This window comes from Aristolochia californica, unplaced genomic scaffold (genome assembly GCF_029961685.1).
Source record: "Aristolochia californica isolate CCGP_79_NKW_82.1479 unplaced genomic scaffold, dmAriCali1.0.hap1 SCAF_7, whole genome shotgun sequence".
Taxonomy (NCBI): Eukaryota; Viridiplantae; Streptophyta; class Magnoliopsida; order Piperales; family Aristolochiaceae; genus Aristolochia; species Aristolochia californica.
In genome coordinates this window covers 8,187,658-8,200,616 of record NW_027182268.1, presented here as the reverse complement: position 1 = coordinate 8,200,616, position 12,959 = coordinate 8,187,658, and the positions used below count along the sequence as shown (strand labels likewise).

The following is a 12,959-nucleotide window of genomic DNA, read 5'->3' as shown; positions in this document are numbered from 1 at the left end:
AAACCCTTTTGCTTACACCATGTAAATATGTTCCTCCAAGTCACAAATGAAGGAAAGTTGTCTTTACATCCATAAGCTCCAACTGCATGTCTAAATGTGCTACTAATGCCAACACTGCCCTGATGGAGGTGTATCTAACCACAGGGGAGAAGACCTCATCATAGTCAACCCTTTCCTCTGTGAGTAACCGTTTGCTACTAGACGAGCCTTGATTTTTTTTCCCCTCTTTTTCTGATACTGCTTCTTTCTTCTTATACACCCATTTGCACCTTATCGCTTTCTTCCCCTCGGGAAGCTCCATCAACTCCCATGTCTGATTTTTATGCAGAGACTCCATCTCCTCCACCATAGCACCCATCCATCTACTTTTCTCTTGGCTTTGTACTGCCTCCTGAAAAGTAGTAGGATCCTTGCTACTAGTAATAAGTGCATAACAAACCAAATCTTCTAAACCATACTTGGTAGGTGGCTTGATAGTGCGTTTGGGTCTGTCTGTGGCTATACGATGATGTTGCTGATCACATAAGCTAGAACTTTTTGCATGTTGAACATCCTCTTCTCTATCATGGTTCTTTAGCTCCACATGCTCATTGGTGCTACAATTTTCTGGCACCTGTTTTTCTCCTTCCTGGGTACGTTGCAACATGGTTTTTTCATCAAAAAACATATCTCTATTGATCACCATCTTGTTTGCCTTCAGATCCCAGAGCTTGAAGCCTTTCACCCCTTTCAGATAGCCCAAAAAATATACTGTCTAGACTTCGCATCAAGCTTCGACTTCTCCTCGTTAGAAACATGTACATAGGCTGGACAGCCAAACACTCTCAAGCCAGAGTAGTCTACCTCATTGCCTGTCCACACCTCCTCTGATACTTTCCCATCTAGTGTTGCTCTAGGTGATCTGTTAATTAAGAAACATGGCATATTCACTGCTTCTCCCCAGAAGTTCTTTGCAAGTCCTGCAGTCAACCTGAGACATCAAGCTTTTTCAGCTATAGTTACGTTCATCCTTTCCGCCACACCATATTGTTGTGGTGTCTTGCATACGCTGAAGTGTCTCTTAATCCCATGCTACTCACACAAATCTTTGAACTTTGAATCTGTGTACTCAGTACCATTATCTGACCTGAGGCATTTAATCTTCCTCCCTGTCTGGTTTTCTACTTTAGCTGATCAAAAATTGAACTTGGCAAATGTTTCTGATTTGTGGTGCATGAAGTACACCCAAACCTTTCGTGAGTAGTCATCAATAAAAGTCACGAAATACATGTGTCCTCCTCAGGATGCCACTCTTACTGGCACCCAAACATCTGAATGAACATAATCAAGAATCCCCTCTATCTTGTGTGTGGCTGCCTTGAACTGCACCTTATTCTATTTCCAAAGAACATAAAACTTATAAAAATCAAGCTTGCATGTTTTGACACCCTTCAGTAGATTTATCTTTTAAGCTTCATCATCCTACGCACTCCCATATGACCTAACCACATATGCCACAAGACTGTACAGTCTGACTCAGACTCTATAGTTACTACTCCACCTACAATTGTGGTACCTTGCAGTGTAGATATTTCCAGATATTTTCTTCTCTTTCATCAATGTTAAGACACCTTTACTCACTTTCATTACTCCTCTTGCAGACTTGTAATTATACCTATTACAATCTAAAGTGCCCAATGAAATCAGATTCTTTTTTAAATCTGATATATGTCTAACATCACACAACGTTGTAACCACACCATCAAACATTATAATTTTTATGCTCCCTATTCCAACAACTTTGCATGAAACATCATTACCCATAAGAACAGAACCAGAGTTTACTAACCTGTAGGTGTGAAACCAATCTTTATTGGGTGTCATGTGATAAGAGCATTCAGAATCCAGAATCAAAGAATCTCTGAGATGATTTGAACTGGATGAAACAGAAAGCATATCCCCGTCACCACTCTCTGAGTCTTCTTCTTCCACTATATTCGCAGACCTTGATGGACCCTCTTTGTTCTCTGCATTCCCTTTTTTTTTCTCTAGACAATCCTGTTTTATGTGCCCCTTTTTTTCGCACTTAAAACACGTGTTCTTCCTCTTCCTGGATTTAGACAAAGATTTATTGTTACTCGATCCATTCTGAGACTTGTTTTTTCCACATTCCTAGTTACCCTTCACCACAAGTCCTTCACCTTGTGAAGTCTCATCACTTGCTTTCTTCCTCTGATGGAAGCCTAGAGCTCTTGTGATATCCTCCAATTCGAGATTTTCTTTTTCCCACATCAGAGTCGTAACCAAATTTTCGTACACAGGAGAATTCGGTAGGGAATTCAACAACATCAGTGACTTGTCTTCATCTTCAAACTTTACATCAACCCGCCTTAAATCACTAATGAGTTAATTGAAAACGTTGATATGGTAACTCAAATCCTAGCCCTCTAACATCTTAAGACCATATATTTTCTACTTAAAGATAGAGCTTGTTCGTCAACGACTTAGACATATATCGACTTTCCATTTTCAACCAAACTTTTGTCGGTGATTCCTCATCTAGTCGCCACAACCTTCACTTCCATTTCTTTCCAATCCATGTCATCCATTCCTATCAATTGTTTTCCATATAGCGCCTTCAACATGCCCTACTGCACTAACAAGTCCTTTACCCCCTCCTTTGCCATAAATCCGAAATTCCCAGTTCCATCGAATTTTGTCATATCAAATTTTGCAAAAGAAACCCCCATCATCATAGCCTAACTTGGGTTTTTTTTGTGTGAATGCCCGGATTTCTACCGCGGCATGTGCACAAAGAAGCACCGGCGTCTTATCTAATCGAATCTCTCGATGAGACGAATCCAACGCCTCCAAAATCACCTTAATCGAACATCAAACAAGCTGTCATGGGCCACCTAAAGAATGCCGCCAAGAGGTAAGTCAACTCACTGAGTTGAACAGAACCAGCCTGGTTGGAACTGGGTTGAGGAAAACCATGCCAGTTTGAGTGGAACTGCGTTAAGTGAATTGACGGACCCGACCCGTCGTCTTCTTCCCCACGACGCTGTTTTTTACAACGTGTGATGAAAAATAGAGGGTCTTCTGCGGCGACGGCAACAATAGCTGGGGGGCGCGGAACCGGCGACAGAAACGGGAGGAAGAGGCTCAGGTACGGCGACGACTAGATCGTTGTTGGTGGCGGCGACAGAGAGGAGATCGTCTTCTCTCTAGTTTTCAGAAACTGCTGCTGTAGAAAAATTCTCCACCAACTCTGCGAAACTCCTCGGCGTGAGGTTATCGTCGAACGGCGATGTGTCTTCGGTAGAGAAAGGGTCTCAGACGGCGAGGTCGGTAGCCAGGTCCGTCGTTTCCAGGCCAATCGTTCTCTTACGACAAGACCGAAGCTCCGTGCAACCTTCTTTGTTTCCAGAAATAGAGGCGCCTTCTGAGCTACTCCGGACGCCCTTGTGCTTCCTGAAGCTCTGATACCAGTTGTTGTGTGAAAAATTCCTCCCTTCTTGGCTATAACGACGTGATTAATGAATAAATCAAGGAATAACGAAGTTGGCAAAGTGTTTTATGGTAGTTCGGTAGTATGCGTACGTCCACCAGAGCAATGGCCTGGAAATTATCACCGATTGAAATTAGGGTTACATAATGGCGTATTTATATTAAACCCTATACATATTTTTGTATAAAATATATAAATACCCCTATACAAAAATACCCCCAACCTCATACATGAGTCATATACATCAACATTCTTCGTCACCATCCCCCTCGTCGAGGGACCCGTCGCGCCCAAGACGAGAAGAACGAAGATGGAGAATTCCCTGTACCGGGAGCTCATCAGACGTTCCAGAAACGAAGCCTTTGAGTAATTCTCCCCTGCCATTAGATCAAACCGATCAACAAACTGAAGCAACGTGGACTAAAAATTGGGAGCGGGAAGAAGAAGCTAGAGAAGAGAGCAGAGTCAAAATGATAAACAAATAGTGACAAGGAAGAAAGAGGGGATTATATACCGTGGGCACACAGAGAAGGTTGTGGAAAAATCTAGAAAGTTGTTTTCGTTCTGTTCATGTTCATGTTCATCTCATCAATGTTGAAGACATTGTTTGGGGGGGATCGACAGCAGAGACGACGGATGCAGAGAGCAACCCAACGAGGGTAGTTTGGGAGAGTCAGCGATAGAATCTTGACAGGTGTCTTCCTCCTCTGATGGATTCAACAATTAAATTGACCAAATTGGCTTGATTAATAGGTTTAATTCCAAGTCCTTAATACATGAAACCTAAACAAAAGGCAGAGTTCAATGAGTCTTGGCAAGTTTTGCTAAATTCGTTTGATCGACATGTGACTCAATGGGAGGGTTAGTCTACTTCAATGTGACCCAGTTGAGTGGCCAAGGTTGATTGATTCACTAATTAAATTGATCAAATTGGTCCGTTTAGTAGGGTTTTTTTTTATCCTAATGGACTACTTCAGTTTAGTTTCAATAACATTGAAGTTTAACTTTGAATCTCTTATTTTAGGAAATATGGAAATTATATAACTTGTAAAATTTTGAAGTTTTCAATAGACAATGGTAAAAAAGTTTCTTGAAAATGACACAAAAAATTACAACATGATATCTTCTAAAAGGTCTCTATAGATTCAATAAAAATCTCACTTTGGTTTCTAAAAATTGAGTTACATATTTCATATTCTTTTATCATAAAATTAAAAAAATTATAGTTAATAATGGATAGAGGTGTAAATAGGGGTGGCATTTGCAAACAGTACAAGTACATTTCGGTCCCCGACTCGATCAATCCCAAACTCGAACCGAACTACACCGAGCCTCAGTTCAGTTCAGCTTAGTAACTATCTCGTTTAAACCAAAATATCCTCTGTAATGTTTTTATATTGATGGGTGTCTCGTGCCATCTCAGCAAGAACCGGTTCACCAACTTAAACCGCACTGACACATCTGGGTCAAATCACAGTGTAATCACTTTCACTTCCACTTTATCCAGAGGCTCCACCTCGAGAATAACTATTATTAAAGATAAGCCTCAGGAAATAGTACAACTCGTATGTCAGCTCTTTTATTTTATTTGCAGAAATCTCTACCTTATCACCTTTCCAACTCCAATAAGGGGGGGTTAGTGCACATGACTCAGGACATGATCTTCATGCGCATTATGCAGTTCATGTCCTGGTGTCATTAGGAAGCGCCGAAATTCATGTCATGTATATAAACATACATGACTCAGGAGTTCATGTCCCAAGAGTAAACGGCGAAAAGTGCTTTCCGCCCGATTTTGAGAATCATCTACATGACTCTCGCGCGGGGCTGTCTCTCGGAGCTCTCTCTGCCGCACACCTTCTCTGCTATTTCATTCCTGCAGCACTCTCATTCCCGCAGCCCTCTCTCGTTCTCTGCTCCCTCTCTCATCTCCACCATCGTCTCCACAGTCCCTCTCCGGTCTCCCTCTCCACCGTCGTCCCCACCGTCCCTCTCCGGTCTCCCTCCGTTGCTATCTCGGACTCACTCTCCCTCTGAACCTCCTACTCGATTTTGACATTTGAGCTTCGATTTTTTTAATTTCAACTTCGATTCATCATCGATTTCCCCATTCGGCTTTGATTTTAGCCATCAGCTTCGGTTTAACAGCCATCCTCCCTCTCCTCTCCCTCTTGACCTCCGTCACAGAGCACGGGAGGTCGATCATCTGTTGCAGAGCTTCTCGGCCTCCCTCTCTTCTCCCTCTCAGCGTACCGTCGGAGCGCCGCCTCTGTCGGCATTGCCTGCCGCCGTCGCCGGCCGTCGCCTTTGCCTACTAGCCCATCCCCGTCGCCATCGCCATTGCCCGCTGGCTTGCCGCTGAGGAAGACAAAGATGTTTAATTTTTCCTAAGTTAGGAAAAATTAAACTATCTTCATAAAAATAATTAATTTATAATTTTAATAATTATTTTTATTTTACAATTATTATATTAAGATAGTGATTTAATAGTCATAATTAAAATATTGTTAAAATAAATATTTGATAAATTATTTTGGCATAATTATCCAATTGCTATAGTTAATTAAAACAATGGTTTTAAATTTTGTGATAATATATTATTAATTAATAATACATAAAATATATTATGTACAAATATATAGTGTGTTAAAGTTATGATTAGATCAATTTTTTCTCTTAAATTATTCATTTTTAGGTTAAAATATATCATATGTTATTAATAAATTAATAACTCAATGTATTACTTTCGTTTTTTTATTTATAATGTTATTTATTTATTATTTGTAATTAATCATATCCGTGCTTCTCCCAGTCACCAATTACTCCAAGGTAATGTAGCCATGTTTCCTGGAATAGATCTTCTTGTAGAAAAATAAATCAAGATGTCTAGTGAAAACATGGTCTCAAGAATTTCTGCTTGTGCAAATGGTAAGTATGTACTCTTTTGCAGGAGTTTCAATTTCAGAAAGTGATGCATCTTGCTGTGAGAGATGCATCTGTACAAGATCTATTCCCCCACAGTGCCAATGCCTCGACGTCAAGTCTTATTGCGACAAGTCCTGCAACTTTTGCCCTTGCACAAGATCTATTCCCCCACAGTGCCGTTGCATGGATATCAAAGATCACTGCCGGCCATCTTAAACAATCTCTACTCTGTCATCAACTTTGCACTCCTTTTAAGGTCTAGGGTTTTCATTCTATGAGAATTCCCAGAATCTCTGTTGTTCGGTCAACCTAACTTTATGTCAGTGAAGATAATAAGAGAAGTTCAAATATTCTCTCCATGTTTTCTGTAAGACTGAAGAAGATATTGTATTTCCAGATCGGTGTTAGCAACCTTATAAGATGACAATGCATTATGAAGCACATCAGTAACCGGGCTTGTAAGATGGCAGCCAAAGAGAAGAACAATAAAAGAATAAATCTAAGACCATTTACCCTGATGCAGATCTAATGGGAATGGAACATCAAGGAAATAAAAAGAGCAATGATGTTTAATTTGTGACAAGAGTACAACAAAATATGATACAGGAGAACTATGTTCGTTGAGACACCTAAAAACAGAAATAAAAGTAAAAGAGGTACAGCAGGCATCAGACTTCCCTCCTACCTTCACATCTAGATTGTTAGAGAAGATCCTCCTAGTCATGACAAAGGACCCAACCATTACCAAAATTAAAGGCTTATAATCCTTCTCTGTTAACTTCTCAGTTCATGTCACCACTGATACTTAGCTGCAACAAGGACTTCCTCATATTGCTGAGCTGCATGATCCCAACTGAGATCCTGCATCATCCCTCTTCTTTGGATCCCTTCCCAACTCTTCTTATACTCCCTGTAGGTAAATAAACAATTCCCAAGAGCATGAATAAGCTGACCGGCTTCGGCCCTGTTAAATGTCCAACCAAGACCTGATTCACCATAGGGATCAAAAGGCTGAACTGTATCTCTCAAGCCACCAACCGCATGAACCACCGGAACTGTCCCATACATCATAGCATAGAGTTGGTTCAGTCCACAAGGTTCAAATCTCGATGGCATGAGCAAAATGTCTGCCCCTGCAGTAATACGATGCGCAGTTTTCACAGAAAATCCAACCCACCCCCTGACCTTGTCATGGTGTTGATGCTCAAAATGCCTTAGCATTTGTTCAAGGTCAGGCCTACCAGTACCTAACATGACCAATTGCGCGTCCTGACCAACCATCCAAGGGATAGCCTCAGCTATGAGGTCCACACCCTTCTGTTGGTCCAGTCTCCCAATAAAACCAATCAAAGGAACATCTGGCCGCTCAGGAAGACCAAGTTCTTTTTGCAGGGCACACTTGCACTGAGCCTTGCCAGTGTTAAGAGTCTCCAATGAGTAATTGGTGTAACCATCAGATGTGAGGTGGACATCAAATTTTGGGTTCCATTCTTCTGTGTCTATACCATTGACAATACCTTGAAGTTTCCAGTCATTCTCATTTATGATATGATGTAGCCCCCATCCACCTTCCGATGTTTTAAGCTCCCATGAATAGCCACGGCTTACTGAGACTATACGATCAGCTGCTTGGAGACCAGCAGCAAAGATGTTAAAGTGATCGCCTCCAATAGGATCACACATAGAAAAGAGGTTCTTATAGTGCTCTGGCAGGTCGACATAATTGAAATCATCTATTGGTCCACGCCCCTGAATAAGAAGAACAATGGATTAACAACTGAGTCAAACAAATTATCATCTTCCCATGTGCTTCAGTACTTCGACAAACGCCTTTTTATTTTGCACACCTCATGATTAATAGGGAGAAAAGTACAGTAAAATAGTTACCCAAAGGCTGCATAGGCACAAATGGGAACCATTTACACGTGCCATATGCAGAGACCACTTGGACCATATAAAAGGTTTCATTAAGGATGTAGCGGGGCTCTAAAGACCCTATCAAGTGACCCCATAATTTAATGCTAACCATAGGATGGTAAAGAAATCACGGAGCTTTCATAGTTCAAACAAAAAATTAAACCTCCGGAAGGCTATATTATGCAGTTAAAATAAATCTCATTCATAGCCAATAAATTTTTTTCTTAGAATGACATATTTGGGTAATGAACAAGGTGCCATGGTTTTTTAGTGGGTCTATGGAAGAGCATACCTAAAAGAAGCGCTAGAGACTACTTCAAAACCATTTTATCCAAAATGCAGAATTTTTTTTAATCATTCTTAGATACAATTCCATGAATGAATTTAATTTCCTCAAGATTAAAGCAGGGAGCACAAACCTGATGTGCAATGTTGTGGATCACAAGAACAGAACGAGTATATTTCATTAATCCGTTGTCACGATAATATGCTTTAAGATAAACTGGTAATAACGCCGTGTGCCAATCATTAGCAATGAAAACGAGATTCCCATCACCATAGCAAACACCACCACATGGAACATGCCAAGGAACCTGAGACAAATTAACTCATTTATTTAGGGGCATTTGGAACAACATCAGAGAGACTGATGAAATTTAAGTGCTAGGCCTAACTAAGTCAATTATTGAGAGTGAAGACATAGTAACTATTCAAGGAAACTCTTGGAGGTGAACAAGAAAACTAGCCTTTCTCTGTCAGCATGAAAAACCATCAAACAATTATATGCAGAAAAAATGGTGCACGCACATTCAAAGCATAGATGTCTTTTTTCATCAAATCACTTCAATAGTGCCCATTGAAACACCAGCATGGCCCATTTTTTTCATACTTGATCCCTTCTGAATAACATGATCAGAAACCATTTTACGTGGGCCCCATCATTTACATAATGTGGTAGGAGCTAAAACTAATCAACTGATGATCTTTCTATTAAAGCTAATACAATCAAAAGCATCAAACAAAGAGCAAGTAAAATGAGGACATACTTTCTCATATAAAATCCACTCTAACCACTCGGATATGAATATGAAGCAAATTGTGGTTTTTATTTTGAGAAGTCATGGCTTTTTGTAACAACGTTTTACACAAATCTCCATTTTCTGGTCATTTTTTTGTGATTGACATTACTTGAAATCATACCTCAACAGCTGCTTTGCAGAACAAAACCATCCGCTTCAGAATGTCCTACATAGAGTTAAAAAAAATGTAAAGTTAATAAGGCAATGAACAGATAGAAGAATCTTGTTTTCTCCCTCCCATTTGTTGCTCCACAACCTTCTCTCTCCCTCACCCCACAGAGCCTCTCTAGTGAGCTCATCTGGCCAACATCAACTAAAGAAATATGGTTACATGTGGGCTGGACAATAAGAAGTTAGGTCCTTACGAGTATGTTTTAGAGTGTGATATATATAGAATAAGAACTTACTAATCGACTTCCTCCATATATGTCATTCCCCCTGACAGAGAAACATAGGGCTATCCACGAGTATGTTTTAGAGTGTGATTTAAATAGAATAAGAACTTACTAATCGATTTCCTCCATATATTGCATTCCCTCGATGGCGAAACATAGGGCTATCCATGAAAACAAAATCCACACCATCAACATATGCTTGGTAGTAGTTTACTTCCATGTCCTGGAAAATGTCACAACAATATAGTGGCAATCTTGACAATGGTGCTTTAGGGAAGTAAGATATCTTAGACAGTAGTACTGTGGACTCTCACCTGCCCTTCTACCCTATATGTCTTGTACACTCCCATTGGCTGGGCTTCACGGTAGTCACCATATCGTGGAGCCACCACCTAAAAAGAAGATAAAATCTCGTTAGTTCAGTTACGTCAACAAGTAGTCGTAGAGTTTTATTTATTTATTTATTTTCTAGTGACTAATTTAATCCCCAACAAAAGTAGCTGGTTGGGCAGCCACCATTAACATCTTTGAAACCGCAAAGCTGTTATACTTTGAAAAGCCATCCAGCTTGTTTGATTGAAGTGGCCAATTCAGAGGACAAAGAGTCTCAGTTCTCTACTTGTCTGTTTAGTAATTGTTCTTCTGTTGTCAAAAACCACAAGATTCCCTTATTTCTTATTCTTTTTCTTGAGAACTATCAGATGAATGTGAACAAGTACAGTGAACAATTACCATAACCCGGTGCCCGCGTCTAGCCAAAGCCTTTGGTAAAGCTCCAGCAACATCTCCAAGCCCACCTTAAAAGACTCGCTAATAATCAGTTCTTATAATCTACTACAGCTCTGATCACAAAACATGTACGGGGGGACATCAAGAAATACTCATTATTCGATTTTTGGTAACAATTACCTGTTTTGGACCATGGGGCGCATTCTGCCGCTACAAGTATTATATTCATGACATTTGCCCCAGCCAATGGAGGTGGCCTTACATCCTCTTCCTCTGGACCCCTTTCATCCTCACTTTCAAGATTTGCTTCTTCCAACTTTTCGTACTTCTCTTTTTCTAAACCATAACTATAAGAGAGATCTTGAAATGTAGTTGATGGAAGCAAAGGCTCAATTGTTTTTTCCACGCTGTCAATTGAATCAACCGTCAAAGAGACTCTTTCGGTTTTTGAACCTTTCTGGTATCCTTTCTCCTTCTCTTCAAAATCAATAGTAGAACTAGCTTGAGCTCTTGGACTTTTCAGAGGCTCAGCAGCTGTGGAATAGGCGGCATTGTTGGAGAAACTGCTGCCACTGTAGGCCTCATTAAGGTCTTCATCACCTGAAGGAAGATCTACATCTGGGAAGGACTCATCATCAGACAGGGCTGGGTCTTCATTAATGATACTGCTCTTTATTGAGGAAACAAGTTTCTTACGTTCTGCTATCTACACCATTACAGAGAAAATATGCAGGAGATTTTTGTTTCAGTTATACAGGTAATTACACAAATAATCAGCAGACTGGCAGACAGTTTGCACTATAATGGTAGAGATAAAGGATCAAATACAATGTCGCAAAGAACAGACTTTCCAGGTGAAGAATGGTGCTGGAAGAAGTAATTGGAATCACATATAAGGAATACGAGTGACTCGCGCATTCAATCAACAACAAGGAAATTCTTACCGAGAAATAAACCTCTGAAAGATGTGAGATAGATTTTTAGGTCTAATCTCCCTTTTTCTTTGTTTTGAGATATTCAATAGACTCATTCAGCATTACAACAAAAATATTTTTCAGTTTCACCGGTATGGAAACACAAGTTTGCAGTCATGTCACTTCACCATCTCTACCAAATGTCAGTAAAACTCGGAAGCAACAGAAAATAAAAATTTACAAAATAAAACCGTTCATTAGACCTTACAAAAACCAATCTTAGAAAAAAAAAAATCGAAGCACTTATTGCTTTACCCGCTGAATTAGTTCTTTTTGCAAGGCCAGAACCTTCTTGCTCTTCTCTATCGTAGACTGGAGGGCATCCTCTGTATCATCACTACTTTCATCATCATCTTTGACAAATTTTCTTCCGGTAGCTCTGATATTTGTTCCCCTCAGCTTCCCTCCACTACTCCAACTCAACATTTGCTCGTCATTTGCCAAAGAACCAGGATAGTTTTCGCCTTTCGCGAACTTCCTGACTCTGAATTTGAAAACATTTGGAGAACTTCTATGTTGAAAAGCATTACATGAAAATTTGCACCGGCCGTTATTACTGTACTGAAGAAAAACTGAACTGTCCGTCGATGTGTCGACAGAGAATAATAGGTGACTCAAAGATGCCATGTAAATATTTCTTTCTGACTCTTTGAGAACTAAAAGGATTTTCAAACTCGAAGAGAGTTCGAAGCAAGAGTAGAATTTCAAGAGAAGTGCAAAGGAAACAAAACGCGAGCAGAACAAACAAGCTCAGAGGAGGATATCGGAGTTAAAGAAAACAAAAGCCCGGAAATCGAGTAAAACCAATTAATATGGGAAGTTCAACAAGCCGGATCGAAAATCGATTGAAACCCAGTACAAGAAATCAAGATGATCACCAAAAAAGAGCTTCCCAGGGCTCTGTGAACAAGTAAAACCGGGCTGAAACAGGGAAACGGACCAAAGGGTAGCAGAGAAAGCGAGAGGCAGGGTAAGAGAAACGAGAAACGATTTTTATGGTTTGGATTGAAATGGGTCCCAAGGCAGGTTTGAGATTGTGAATTGCTGATTGAATCCAAATGGCAGAAGAGCCTTGGTCTCTGAATTTCTGAGGTGATAAACGTGAGCAACAATAAACTCGATTCAAAAACGTGGAGGGATAATTCTGAAACCGAAAATTCCCTTTACAGCTCCAATTTTTCATGGGGAGAGGCTGAGACCAGGAGTGGATCGCTCAAATTTCCCAGGAAAAATAATAATTTGATACAGTATTCAACCAGTTAACGAGAGACAACTTTTTGCGCCCGTGGAGTAAGCATCCACAATGCTTTCACTAGGGACCCAGACTCTTTGGCTTGTACAACTGTGGTCCAACAACGTCTTAATAATTCTTTTGGCTGGTAGTTCCTTGATGTGATGTAGAGAAAGATATGAATCTTAACCTATGGATTATAATGCACCTGACCTGCAT

The 12,959-nt window shown here is 40.2% G+C and overlaps 1 protein-coding gene across 1 annotated transcript; it reads right to left on the bottom strand.

Annotated features, from left to right (window-relative positions):
• Positions 1–6,962: 6,962 nt before the first annotated feature.
• On the bottom strand, positions 6,963–12,597 carry LOC137935993 (granule-bound starch synthase 2, chloroplastic/amyloplastic). Its single transcript, XM_068780465.1, has 8 exons — positions 11,765–12,597; positions 10,716–11,241; positions 10,539–10,603; positions 10,121–10,198; positions 9,919–10,029; positions 9,533–9,577; positions 8,752–8,925; positions 6,963–8,164 (listed from the first exon to the last, which is right to left on the bottom strand). The coding sequence occupies exons 1-8, from the start codon at positions 12,134–12,136 to the stop codon at positions 7,208–7,210; spliced, it is 2,328 nt and encodes a 775-aa protein (XP_068636566.1). The 5' UTR covers positions 12,137–12,597; the 3' UTR covers positions 6,963–7,207.
• Positions 12,598–12,959: the final 362 nt, after the last annotated feature.